Source organism: Hyperolius riggenbachi, chromosome 3, assembly GCF_040937935.1.
Source record: "Hyperolius riggenbachi isolate aHypRig1 chromosome 3, aHypRig1.pri, whole genome shotgun sequence".
Lineage (NCBI taxonomy): Eukaryota > Metazoa > Chordata > Amphibia > Anura > Hyperoliidae > Hyperolius > Hyperolius riggenbachi.
Window position 1 is genome coordinate 83,541,402 of NC_090648.1, and position 13,382 is coordinate 83,554,783.

General features: G+C 47.2%; 1 protein-coding gene across 1 annotated transcript in view; it reads right to left on the reverse strand.

The window, feature by feature from the left end:
* Positions 1–1,954: 1,954 nt before the first annotated feature.
* LOC137561024 (kelch-like protein 24a) overlaps positions 1,955–13,382 on the reverse strand; it is a 90,911-nt gene continuing 79,483 nt past the window's right edge. The window contains exons 6-7 of the mRNA XM_068272237.1: positions 12,372–12,599; positions 1,955–4,476 (exon numbers count right to left, since the gene is read on the reverse strand). Of these exons, the coding sequence (XP_068128338.1) occupies positions 3,123–4,476; positions 12,372–12,599 (1,582 nt within the window). The 3' untranslated portion in view covers positions 1,955–3,122. The remainder of the gene's footprint in view (positions 4,477–12,371; positions 12,600–13,382) is intronic.

The window sequence follows — 13,382 nt, forward strand, 5'->3', positions numbered from 1 at the left end:
ATCGTGTGTCTTCTGGTAGCAGAGGTCTTGCTGCTGCCAAATGGTCAGCTCATTCGTGAGTTCTGATCTCTGCAGGTAGGGGAGCACCCAACGTGGCTGTTGCTTGGTGGCTGAACAGACCCACACTAAATTGGAGCTAAGGCTGCACTGAGAAACTACACAACACTAGGACTAAAGCCAGGATCTTAAAGGGGTTCTGTGGGGGGTGTTGAAGAAAAAAACAGACACTTACCTGGGGCTTCTATCAGCCCCTTGTAGCAGTAATGTCCCACGTCGTCCTCCTCCGATCCGCCGTTCTCCGCCGCCAGCCCCGGTCTAGCGCGGCATGCCATCCAACTGCGGCTGCACGACCGTGCACCTGCTCACTCCTGCGCATCATCGGAAGCTTACTGCGCAGGCGCAGTACAAGAAAACTTCGTACTGCGCCTGCACAGTAAGCTTCCGATGCCGTGAGCGCGCATTATTTGTCTTGTTAGACGAATAATCGCCCGGTGCCGGGGGCGCGGAAACGGCAGATCGGAGGAGGACAGTATGGGACATTACTGCTACAGGGGGCTGATAGAAGCCCTAGGTGTCTGTTTTTATCTTCAACACCCCCCCCCCCCCCCCCCACAGAACCCCTTTAAGGCGGAGATGGAGACCTCCCTTTAGTAAGGGATCATTTGACCAAGGCTAACCTTCTTGTGGATTGGTTTGATTGATGTGCCTAGATGGGCTTAAAGGGAACCAGAGACAAACAGTACTGAAAAAAAATGAAAAAGCCTTTATACATACCTGGGGCTTCCTCCAGCCCCATAAGCTTGGATTGCTCCCACGCCGCCGTCCTCCGCTGTCTCTATCGCCGCTACCGGGTCCCGTCACTTCCGGCGGACGCAGCCAGTTGTACGCAAGAGCAGGGACTCCCTCCATATCCTCACGCATGCGCCTGCATAGTATGGAGGCGCATGCGTAAGGATATGGAGGAGTCCCTGCTCTTACCTACAATTGGCCGCGTCCGCCACAAGTGATGCACTGCGCTTGCATCGACCGGGACCCGGTACCGGCGGATAGAGGCAGCGGAGGACGGCGGCGTGGGAGCGATCCAGGCTTATGGGGCTGGAGGAAGCCCCAGGTATGTATAAAAGCTTTTTTCCAACTTCTCTGGTTCTCTTTAACTGGAACTTAAGCCATGCGTGTCTATTGCCAGAAATGATGCAGTGACTATGTTGAATATTATCTGTGTGACCTTTAGTCTCTGAAATCCGAATGTGTCTCTATTGACACTCGTACACACGCTTGACTAAAGTCAGCTAAGGTAGCCAAAAATGACTGCCTCAGTCGATAATCAAGTATGTGTATGACAGCCCCCGACCTGTGAGCTATCTGCCTGGCAGATAAACTTACCCGATGGACGACCCACTTCTTTGAAAACGCCGCTCCCCTGCCCACAGCATGAAGTCGTGCACACACTGCACCATCGTACATCTGCCCCCCACCCACATCGCAACAGTGCACACATTGCCACCTACACAGCTGATGTGCGTCTGTACTGGCCAGTCCAGCAATGTCGCCCAAGGGGATCAGGTCCTGATCCCCACCGGCAACACAAATCAAAGGTGTGTACGCACCTTTAAGTAAATGCATTGTTTTTCTGGGACAGTCGCAAATGAATGCTTGGGGGGTGGTGCTGAAGCCCCTGTAACATGGATGCACCAGGTTTAGTGTATTTATTTTTCCCTGGTTTTTGTTCTCTAAACCTACTTGTGTCTTATGGTCCGAAAAATACAGTGCATACATTGAACATCAGAAGGAGGTACATAGATTTTGCAGATATAAATAAACATAATTCAGATACCTTATAATTACAGAACATATAAATGGGGTTCTTAAAAAGGATGTTTGCTAATTTATGACAAATAGGTAAGATCCTTTGTTTACCAAACAACTTTATTGGTAAAACAAAAAAAATCCACACAAGGCAGACATACAAACCAGAATGGAACTCATAAAACCAACATGTATCTAAAAGTAAGGCAGCTGTGATGTCACTGATATAAATATAAACAGTATATATGTATGGCAAACGTGTGATGAAATGGTCAGTATAGATATAGATTCCTGGATAATACACGCTGTACAGAAAAAAGCAAGTCACCAATCAATGCAGATGTTAACAGCATGAAATAATGAGACACCGCAGCGTGCCACATAAGATTCAGTGAAAACCTCTGTGGTATTGGTTAAGCAGCAAGTAGCAGCAACACAGTTCTTGTCCAGGCAAATAAGATAGTAAGAAGGTCCTCAATTAGGATTGTGAAGACAGCCAGGTCAGCAGTTGCAACAAGATCCTGTCTGACATGAAGCTCAACTGAATCTCACCAGACCCAGGGGCAGGGCTGGTACTTCCATATGGGCAACCTGGGAAATTGCCCCAGGCACTCCTAGATGGCTGCGGTCCCCCCCGACCCCCCCTCCCCAGTTTTATAGTGGTATCCGGGGCCCCTGTAGAGCTTTTAGCAGTTTAGCTGGTGTGCTCCTCCATTACGCCATGTGTTTTTGTCTTACTCCCCGCTGGCCATGTCTTCCCAGTGAATGTTATCACATATTAGCATGTGCCAGCTCCCTGAAAAGGGGCACCCCTGTGAGGGTGAAGATCTGAAACACACAGAGAAATGGAGGAGTACACCACCCAGGACAGGGGAGTCACTATGCTGCTGAAAGCTCTGCAGGCGCCTTGGGGACCACTCTAAGACCTGGGAGGGAGGGGTAGCCAGCTTGGGGGCCCTGGGGGGAATTTTCCAGAGACAGAGGAGACCATAATGTCGCTTACAGGGGGAATTTTGACCAGGGGAACTATAGTAACTGGAAGCTCACTGTGGTCATTGCTAAGCCAATACACAATGCAAGGCACTACTATAATAGAGAATCAAATACACAATGTGCTCACTCATAGCGTGTGAAGTCACCACCACAGGCTCTGCTCTCCTATGCAGTTCAGCTGGCCAATCCATGCTTTATCGGGGTCTGTAAGGTAATTGGGCTTGAGTGACTACACGAAAACTCCTGCATTGTCCTTTTATGCAGCTTGCAGATATATGTAGATGCTACAAGTATGTACAATAACCAACAATGCTGATCAGATATCAATCAAAATCTGACCTGCCGGGAATAAGATCAAACAGTTTTTTCAGAGGCACCTGCAAAGTAGCACTAACAAAGTGACTCGATTCCCCATACGGTAGCTTTTGGGTAAGTTTCCATTTTGGGGCACCCGGTGTCCAATAATAGATATTCGCAGACAGTTCCCCATTTTCACCACCAAAGACATAGATTCTTTGACCCCATCGAGTAACTCCAGCAGAGGCTAACCTCTCCGGAAGCGGCGGTACTTTTGGCTTCTCACAAACCCGTCCTTTTTCATCCAAGACAAGACATCTATTTGTGGCTGAAGTTGGCTTTCCAGATGAATAATCATAGCCACCGATCACAAACACCTTGTTATCCATTGCTACTGCTCCACCTTTGAGAACATTAATTTTACTTGGAATCAGACTCCATACATCTGATGCAGTGTCATAGATCAGCAATCCTTTAATGCTATGTTCTTGTGTAGTTTGTCCTCCTATGATGTACAATTTGCCTTTTAACTGTGCAGATGCAAAGGAATATAGCGGGTAAGGTAGTTTAGATAACTCAGACCAACAATGCTTGGATAAGTCAAAGCATTCCATTGAGTCCAAAACGGCATCTTTATTCCATCCTCCAACTGCATAAAGCTTCTCCTGAAAAGATAGGAATCCATGCTTGTTCCTGGGGCTCATCATGCTTGGAAACTTTGTCCAGTCATTTGTCACCGAGTCATACACATGGAAAGCTTTAGAAATGGAACCATCCTCCGATATACCTCCTGTCACGTACAAATGATTTCCTAAACCCACACACCTTGGGTGCATCACGGGCTCCAAAGGCATGAGCTTGTTCCACTCCTTAGCAACAGGATTATATGCATCCAGGTAGATCTCATTATCATAATCTTCATCATAATCCATATCTGCTCTAGGCTGAAGGTCCACACAAACAATCCAGTTTTCAAACATTCCTTGCCGCAGTCTGAACTGTGGTAAGTCCTGGAGATCACATTCTTCCCAACTTGCACCATTTTTTACTTCTTCTCGTTCATGGGGCAGCATTAATTGTAACCGGATGACTCTACGGAGTTCTACAGGAAGTGGACTGTCTCCGGAACTGTTGGCTTTCCACCAGTTAAGAGCTATGCGATAAACAGAAAGTTCTGAAGATACCATTAGCTGGTCTGAGGAAAGAAACTTTATTATTTCTCCTAGCTCGAGATGGAGCAAATCTTCATGGTCAGAGAGGCGAGTTATGTGCCAGCTGATGTATTTCATTGCCATTTCCAGAAGTTTACTGTGATAATGGGTAACAGCCAGTCTGTAAGTCCAGAAGCAGTTATCAATATTCAGTGTCTTGATCAGAAACCTTAAATTGAATAAAAGACAAGATGACAAGGAAGTCAGGGAACGCAAAAATATTTACTTATCAAGACTTCTAAAGGGGCTATAGGTTTATCACTGTACAGATGTTAAAGGACTTCCGAGGCCAAATTTACAAAAAAATAAAATAAAATAAAGTTAGATACCTGCATCACTTTGGTATACAATGGTTACACTACAGTATAACATGGCATAGTTTTGTAACCCACATTAAGCATTCACATCTTTGTTTTAAAGGACTTCCGAGGCCAAATTTACAACAAAAAAAAAGTTAGATACCTGCATCACTTTGGAAGACACTGAGGACACCGTCCGCGTCCTCCGTGCCGTTCCGCCGGGTCCCCGCCGCTCAATAGCCCCCTGAACGGCTGCCGACCGCACGGCCCGGGCTCTCCTGCCTGCACAAAGATGGCCGCCGGAGCTGTCCACGGCTGCGCAGTCCGCATAGCCACGAGTGCGGCTGCGCAGCTCTAGGGCCAACCACCCGATCCACGCTACAGGAAACAGCCTGTAGCGTGGATCGGGGGGTTGGCCCTAGAACTGCGCAGCCACACCCGCGGCTATGCGGACTGCGCAACCGCGGCCAGCTCCGGCGGCCATCTTTGTGCAGGCAGGAGAGCCCGACCCGGGTCGGGAGCCTTTCGGGGGGCTATTGAGCGGCAGGGACCCGGCGGAACGGCACGGAGGACGCGGACGGTGTCCTCAGTGTCTTCCAAAGTGATGCAGGTATCTAACTTTTTTTTTTAATTTTTTTTTTTTTTGTAAATTTGGCCTCGGAAGTCCTTTAAAACAAAGATGTGAATGTTCAATGTGGGTAACCAAACTATGCCATGTTATACTGTAGAGTAACCATTGTATACCAGAAGGGGCTTGGCTAGGAGACTGGAACTCTGACACTCTGCAACCTCACAGGGAAATAAGCTGAGCTTGTCATGTTCCACCACAGAACAATTAAAGGGCGTTTTTGTTTAGAGCATGCCTGATTATTCTCCTTGCTTAGGCTTAGAGATAGTTAACCCACTGGTAATGTGTCATATTTAATCATATAATGGTGCACATAAGACACCTCTCCCGTGAAATGAGCAACACAATGGCTACAGGGTAATGTCTCCTGAAAGCAGCAGTACATGGAAGGTGGTAGTGATAGAAGCAGGTACATATGCTTCTCTTAAATGGTGGACAGGGGTGTTAAGGGGTATTGTCAATGGAGCGGGGACAGAGAAGGCCTAGGAGATCCTAGGGGAACGCAGCAGTGACACCTAGGAGAAAGCTTCCTCTATGGTGAGTAATGGAGGTGGCCCCAACTCACCACATATCTACCTGCACTGTAAAGGTGCATGCACACGCACTACCAGCGGCAGCGACGGGTCCACCGGATCCTCCCGCTGGGTGGTCTTTAGCTGACAGTAGTGCGTGTGTACGCACTGTCGGCAGACTGATAAGGCTGTTTATGAACGATTCGCTGAGCGGATCGTTCATAAACAGCCTTATCAGTCCGCCGACAGCGTGTACACACGCACTACTGTCGGCTAAAAGACCGTCCAGCGGGATGGTTCGGCAGACCCGTCGTTGCCGCTGGTAGTGCGTGTGTACGCACCTTAAGTCTCTCCGATGCATGTCCCTTTTTCTTACTCTGCCTCTCATTAGCTCCTACCTCTTTCATTCTCCTCAGGGGAGCTATTAGGATGCCAGAATATCTGGGGCAACTGTGCAGCAAAAAGTGGGCATGGTCATGCAGATCATGGGCACATCCAAATGTAAGTGAAACTATGAGGGCCTGTAAGGTCCGCCGCTGTACGCCAGTGGCGGAATGCGGAGACCCGAGTTGCCGCTCTGACTTCCGGGTCTCGGCAAGCCGCTGATGTCACTGGAGCGTACGAGGCTTCTCAGACCTCATTGGTCAGGCGGAGGACGCGCTTTCAGTATGCGCCCCAACGATGTAAACAGTTACACACTTCCCTACTTGTGTGTCAGCGAATAGCTGACACACTGGAATACTATTGGTTTGTTTTCAAGTCTGCTTTCTGTTGATTGTTTAGTTCTTGTATTTAAACCTGGTGAGCGCCCCCAGTCATCACCCGTGATAGCATTAGCTTTGGCTTGTTGCTGGGTAGCGCTCACTGTCTGATTGATTCCTGTTGCTGACTATTGCTTTGTATCCTGACCACGCTTAACCTGTGATTGATTCCTGTTGCCGACTATTGCCTTGTACCTCGACTACGCTGTCTTGCCGCCTGGATTGACCTCTGCTTGGATACGGATTTGCATGAACTCTGCCTGGACTGACCTTTGGCCTGCCCTGACTACGCTATCTCTGGAAAGTATTTATCTGGACTCCCTCACCGCCACCAGGAACTCCTGGCACTTCTGCTACTTGGCTCACTTGTCTGGACAGCCTCATCTAATAGGCCTCAGGTGACTATCTTGTATATTCATATCTACTGTGCCCAGTATTGCATTGCCTTGAATATTCAGGTTGTCTGGTGATTAGCCATCTGTCAATCTGTATGCTACATCTACCTGCAGGGTGTATTGTAGTATTGCGTTAGGCAGGAGTTTGTGCAGTTGTTACTGGTTGGGCTCTGGGTCAGTCACATGAGCATACAGCTTGACCTGTGGTTATTGATCAGACAAGCCTGACAGGGCCTTCTCCTGTCAAAAGAGGTACCTTAGACACAGTCATAGAAGACATAAAATAGATGGTGTGTGTACCGATTTACACATTAAACACTTATAGAATCTTAGTTCAAAATTAGGCAGCATGTTCCCCAGAAGCAAAATATACAGGAAGCATATTATCCCAGACATTAGAAACATAAACTGGAAACATATCCTCCCAAAGACAATCGGGTAGTGTATCCCTAAACAAAATTAAAGTGCACCTGAGATGGTACACTGGGCTTTATTTATACTTACCTGGGGCTTTCTCCAGCACCATGAGCCTTGTGGACTTCCTCGCCATCCTCTTTGGCCCCTCCATTCTGGCGATATGACTCCCGGTAATCTGGTCAGTCGCTGCCAGTCGTGGGCTTCTGCGCATGTGCAGCTCAGAGTACCAGAACAGAGGGGCCGAAGAGGACGGCGAAGGAGGAAACGGTGCTTATGGGGCTGGAGGAAACCCTAGGTAAGTATAAAAAAAAGCAGGGCTGTGGAGTCGGAGCAATTTTGGGTACCTGGAGTCGGAATCAGTGGATTCATAAACTGAGGAGTTGTATGATTTTTGTACCGACTCCACAGCCCTGAAATAAAGCCCAGTGTACCACCTCAGTTTCCATTTAAAGCAGCAGGGTCAGCCATACTATGCCAGGAAAGAGAAAAAAAAACCATATAAGTAGATAAATACTTGTTCTACTTACATAACATATATATTGTACTGTCCACTTTTTTGATTTCAGTGAATTTTATTTTATAAAAGTAAATAAAGAGAATTCTGTTCCTGGCATTTGGCATTTTGGTTTCCTCTGACTGAAGCCATTTCTTCCCATACTTTTTTAATTTTCTCCTACAAACTGCAATGTCATAGCTAGCTTGCTTTGTAAACGTGATCATAGATTAGATTTCAGGTCAGCAGCTCACTGAACTGCCCTCAGCCAATCAGTGAGGAGCAGGAATGTGGGAGGGGAGATGACAAGCTTACCTCTCTTCCCTCTCCTCGGCAATGGCGAGAATAGAGTCAGGCTGACTGAGATAAGATTTATTACAGCAGAAACATTTCTGAATAGATTGGAGTGCCTACAATGCAAGTTAAGGTTCCAAGCTGCACAATGAACACAGAGAAGTGGGTAAATGGAAATTGATTTTGGAGCTGACAATCCCCCTAAGTTGTGCCTTGAAAAAAAAAATAAGTGTCCCCTCAACATTATTAGGTCGTATATGCAATTAAAGGGCACCATGGCGAAAATCAGTCTGGTGGGATAACCCTGTTATCATGTACCTAATATTAAGAGTGTCAGATACTTAGTATTTTTAAATGTCTGCTTAAGAGGTTTCAGATGGCATATATAGTGATCCTGCCTGTCGTCCCCTCTTCTGACTCTACTGACTCTGAAGGCACTGTAATAGCCGATTGCTCCTCTTGTCTCTTCCTGCTGAAGACATTGGAATGCAGGCTGCTGGTCAACGAGTGCTGTGGAAGATCGTAGATAAACAAATAAGCAAGATACATGACTTGGTTCCTTCTGCATCCAGTGCTATGATCTTCCCCAGCACTGCCTGAGTAGCCAACATAGGAGAAAGCAGAGCATAAATCAGGCGGGTTGCATCTCTGCATAGGCTGTCAAAAAACCTTTCAAGCCCACTTTAACAAAAAAACAAACAAAAAAAAAAAAAAGGCTATGTAACTGAAGCTCCTAATATTAACTACATTTTACCAGGTTACCCTAATAGTCTTATTTTCACCATAGTGCTCCTTTAAAATATAAATAGGCAGTGTATTACCCCAAACATAACTAGGCAGTGTGACGTACGGATTCACCCGCTGAAGTCCACCATCTGTGCAATCATACAAAAATGCGCACAAGATATGCGTTGGAGTGCCCCTTTAATTCATTGACCTGCTTTTAGAAAACAGTGCTCATTTCAGCCCAGACCTCTGCTTCACAGGGAAGAGTTGTATATCTCTCCCTGGCAAAGGGGCCATAAAGCAACAGATTCACTTTACAGTCATTGTTCCCTAGAGGGAGCCCCAATAAACCCTAAACCAGAGCCATTCACATAGCTCAAGATCTACTACAAAGGTTTTTATAAGAAGATACATGGACAAGAAAATATTCTGCATGTCTAAGTCATTCACACAGAGGAAATGGTGTGGTGTTTATTCTGCCCTAGCGAGGGGTCCATAAACCATGATGAGAGTCACTGGTTCCTACTCTAAAGATGATACTATCTAGGCTAAAGCACCATTTGGTTGTAAGGCTATAAAAAAAAAAAGTCAGAGACATTCGACAGACCTGTGCACTAGAAGCAGTGAGTGACCCTTAGTTAAACTTTGAGATAGAATTCCAAATGATTCCATAATTTGATGGATATTGCAGAACCGCTTGGTCGCAGTCGTCCACAATTCCCAGTGAGTAATGCGAAAAGCGCCGTACACCTGAGACCTTAATCGATAAAATAGCCACCTCACAGCCTGAGATATTGAGTCCCTAGACAGACAAGGTGTCACCCCAAGCGAGTTTGATATGGATTGGTTCAGAGCATGACGACGGAATGTAAAATGCAGGTTTTTATATCATATGTCAGATATCCGCAGAGTTATGGCATAAGTGGAGAAAATGCCAATTCGGTCCCTAAGACAACAGGGGCCAGACATCAGCCTGAAGTCAGATTGTTAAGGGTGGGGGAACCTCTCCTGTTACCTTCCCCACCCTCTAGGAGAGAAAGGGTTAAAACTGGCTGGGTACCCAGGCAGAGGGAGAGTGTCCTGCTGCAGCCATTCTTATACCATCACGGATTGGCTATGCCAACCCGGGACTTCTATCCACAGAACTTTCCAGAATTGGACTTTATATCTTCTGTTGGACTTATTGCAAAGGACATACGGTAACTTGACACATTGCTCAGACTGTAATTAGTTATTTTCACATTTAATCCTTATTACTGTATCAATTTGCTTCAATTGCTATATTTAGTTCTGTATTATTTCTTTAAAAATCGTTTGTCTAAGTGCTGTTCTGGAAATATCTGCAAAGAGTTCACGTTTTCCTGAGAGACGTTACCATAATCATTTTGATATTAATACTGTTATTTTTCTAGCTTTAGAAAGGTTGTGAATTAACCCTTTTTCCTACAGGATTTAGCTAGAGTTAGACTTAGCGTATTTGCACGCTTTATTGCGGATTGGTGGCAGTGACTTGGTCTCTATACGAGATCACAGATTGTATCGATTGTACATACAATCGAAATTGGACTGTGTGTGGACTCACCAACCAATCCAAAAGGTTACTTTGCCTGCAGTGCTGACTGCCTTCAGGATTCCCTCAGGGTCTGAGGCTGAATAGTAAACTGCTGCAAAGGTAACAGGAATTGGAGGGTGACTACGCATACATCACAGGCAGATCCCCAAAAACATATTTAGGCAGTGTGCATTTGAATGTAATTCATCCCAGGATCTCACACCTGTAGAATGGTAGGTGTAGGACCACAAAGATTCCATCCAATAAACAGAAAGGTGCCCACACTACTGCATAATGACTACAAAAACATCCATGAAACATCCATTCTGAATGGAGGGGAGGCTCTGGTCCAGTGTTTCAGGAAGTTTTCTTTATGGCTAAGATGATGAGGAGGAAGAGATCCAGCTTTGTAAGAGGTGTTGGATGTACTGCACAGGCCAGTAAAGTAGGCAGGTGGAGAACGAGGGTTAGGATGTCGGACATCCAGTCTATGCATGTGATAAAAACTACATGTCTGCTTAATGAGGTCCATAAAGTTTTTATCTTACGGCATATCCAAAAGTGACGGGACAAGATGGGTTCCACTTCCACTTTCCACATCAGTTTAGTAAGAGATGAGTGTATGCATTTATAGTGCACCTGAGCCGAAGCTTGGATACAAAAATCGCACTGACCTAAGGAGAGGGAAGCCTCAGGATCCCAATGAGGCTTCATAAAGCGTCCATCTGTTCCCTGTTACTGCTTGGGTACAAAGATCACCGCAAGGCCTGATCGAGGACATCTTGAAGCACGAGCATGGCCGTGCGGTGTATTAACCTCCCAGGCAGTATGATTATTTCTGGATTTTAGGGTCTAAAAGTGCTTTTAGACCCTAAAACCAGGAAAAAAAAAATAGGCAGTGAGATCTGCGGCAGCCCTGCACTTACTCACCTCCCTGGGATCCAGCGCTGCAATTCTCCCTCCGTCCTCCAGTTGGCACTGTAACCCTGTAGTGAGATTGCCATCTGTCATAACGACGGACAGCGATCTCACCCGAGGGATCCAGAGCCTCAATGGATTGGAAGAATGGCTGCCAGCGTCTGGATCTGGGGTAGGTAAGTGGAAATGCCTGCTGCGCTTAAGGCTCTGCATAGACCTCCTAGTGGATACTCCGAGTCAGGCTCGGCATTACCGGCAGAAAGGTTAAGCTGGAGCTGCTTGTGTACGAATGGTGAGAAAGGAGAGATGGAGGCTGGCACTGCTGCTACGTCAGTTTAAGGTTAGAGAGGGCACTTACATAGTGTGGTAGGAGAGCTATGTGTGTCAGTGTGGGCGCCAGGATGAAGGACCTCTGTACACCCAACTGGCCAGACCTCAACAGTGAGCAAGCGCCAGCAGCACCAAACAGCCGTACAGAGCTCCTCCATCCCGGCACCCACACTGCCGCACATAGCCCTCCTACCACACTCTATGTAAGTTCCCTCTCTTCCATTAAACTGACATAGCAGCAGTGCCAGCCTCCGTCTCTCCTATCTGAACACAACTGACTGCTTTGGGCTAGAGCATGCTCAGTGTGTGATGTTTGGAACTGTACGGAGCCGGAGTGAGTCTGGGTTGCAACGATTTACAGGCCAGTCTGCTACCATCACAGTGCATGAGTCCTGGAATCCTTTCCACCTCAACACACAATGTGCACGAGTGGCTCTGTGCCACTGCCAGGCATGGCTGCACTGGTGGAAGAAGAGGAGGGCGGCCCAGATCACCTGGAGGGTCCCGGGCAGCAGTGGAGTTTCTAGCGACAGCGTGGGGAGCCTCTATAAGGTCCTGCGGCTTCCCCCGCCTTAGGCAAGTAAGTGTTTCTGATCCAGAGCTTCTTTAGTACTCATTGCAGGAATCATCGTATCAGTTCAGAGGACTTAGAAATATGGAAAATGCTTTAGTTTGTAATTTTACAGCAATTCCCAGCTGAGTGAGAAGAAGAATGTTTGCACTAATATCAGTGACTTACCTGCTGCATTGCTCCTGCATGGCTGTAATCTGCAGGCGGCCGGATACAGTAAACAGATCCTCAACATTGGCCAAACTGACGGCAGCCTCACCGGTGTATATGAAGTGCAGGATGGTCTCTATGATGGAAGCTGAGACATCTAGGAGAGAAACTTCTCCTTGCTGAGACTCTACCATACAGCTGGTGAACATGGCTCGGAAATAGGGGCTGACTGAAGCCAGGACAACCCTGCAGAGACACAGAATAGATATCAGCACATCTCTGGAGCATGGCTGTCCCTGTGATTGTCATACAGCCTTGCTTCAGTGGGTGTGTATTGCCTGTGTTATAGTGACCCTGTAGTGTCCATCCCCATACCTTGACCAGTCATGTGATGCAGATGGGGTGGCAGGAAACATGACGTCACCCCAGCAGTTCTCTAAGAGGGGATGTGGGAACTCTGGGAATTATGCTCAGAGTGCTTAGTGGTGCGGTAGGGTGAATCTGTTAATTTGGGTGCACAGCCCATTCATTGAATTAGGCACTGCCATAGATCTTAATGCAATTTGTGGCATAAGTAGCACTGAGTGAGTAAACTGGGCACAGGGTTTGGCTATTATTTTGCCCACGGCTACACAGATCTAGGACACTATTGTATCAGCTGTACTGGAGGATTATCGGCTACAGTACTTGGTTAAACAGGTTAGTGCTAGGTGTAGATAGGGGGACATGTTGGGCATAGGTACGGGCGAGGTTAGCGTTGGGCATAGGTACGGGCGAGGTTAGCGTTGGGCATAGGTACGGGCGAGGTTAGCGTTGGGCATAGGTACGGGCGAGGTTAGCGTTGGGCATTGGTACGGGCGAGGTTAGCGTTGGGCATTGGTACGGGCGAGGTTAGCGTTGGGCATAGGTACGGGCGAGGTTAGCGTTGGGCATAGGTACAGGCGAGGTTAGCGTTGGGCATAGGTACAGGCGAGGTTAGCGTTGGGCATAGGTACAGGCGAGGTTAGCGTTGGGCATAGGTACAGGCGA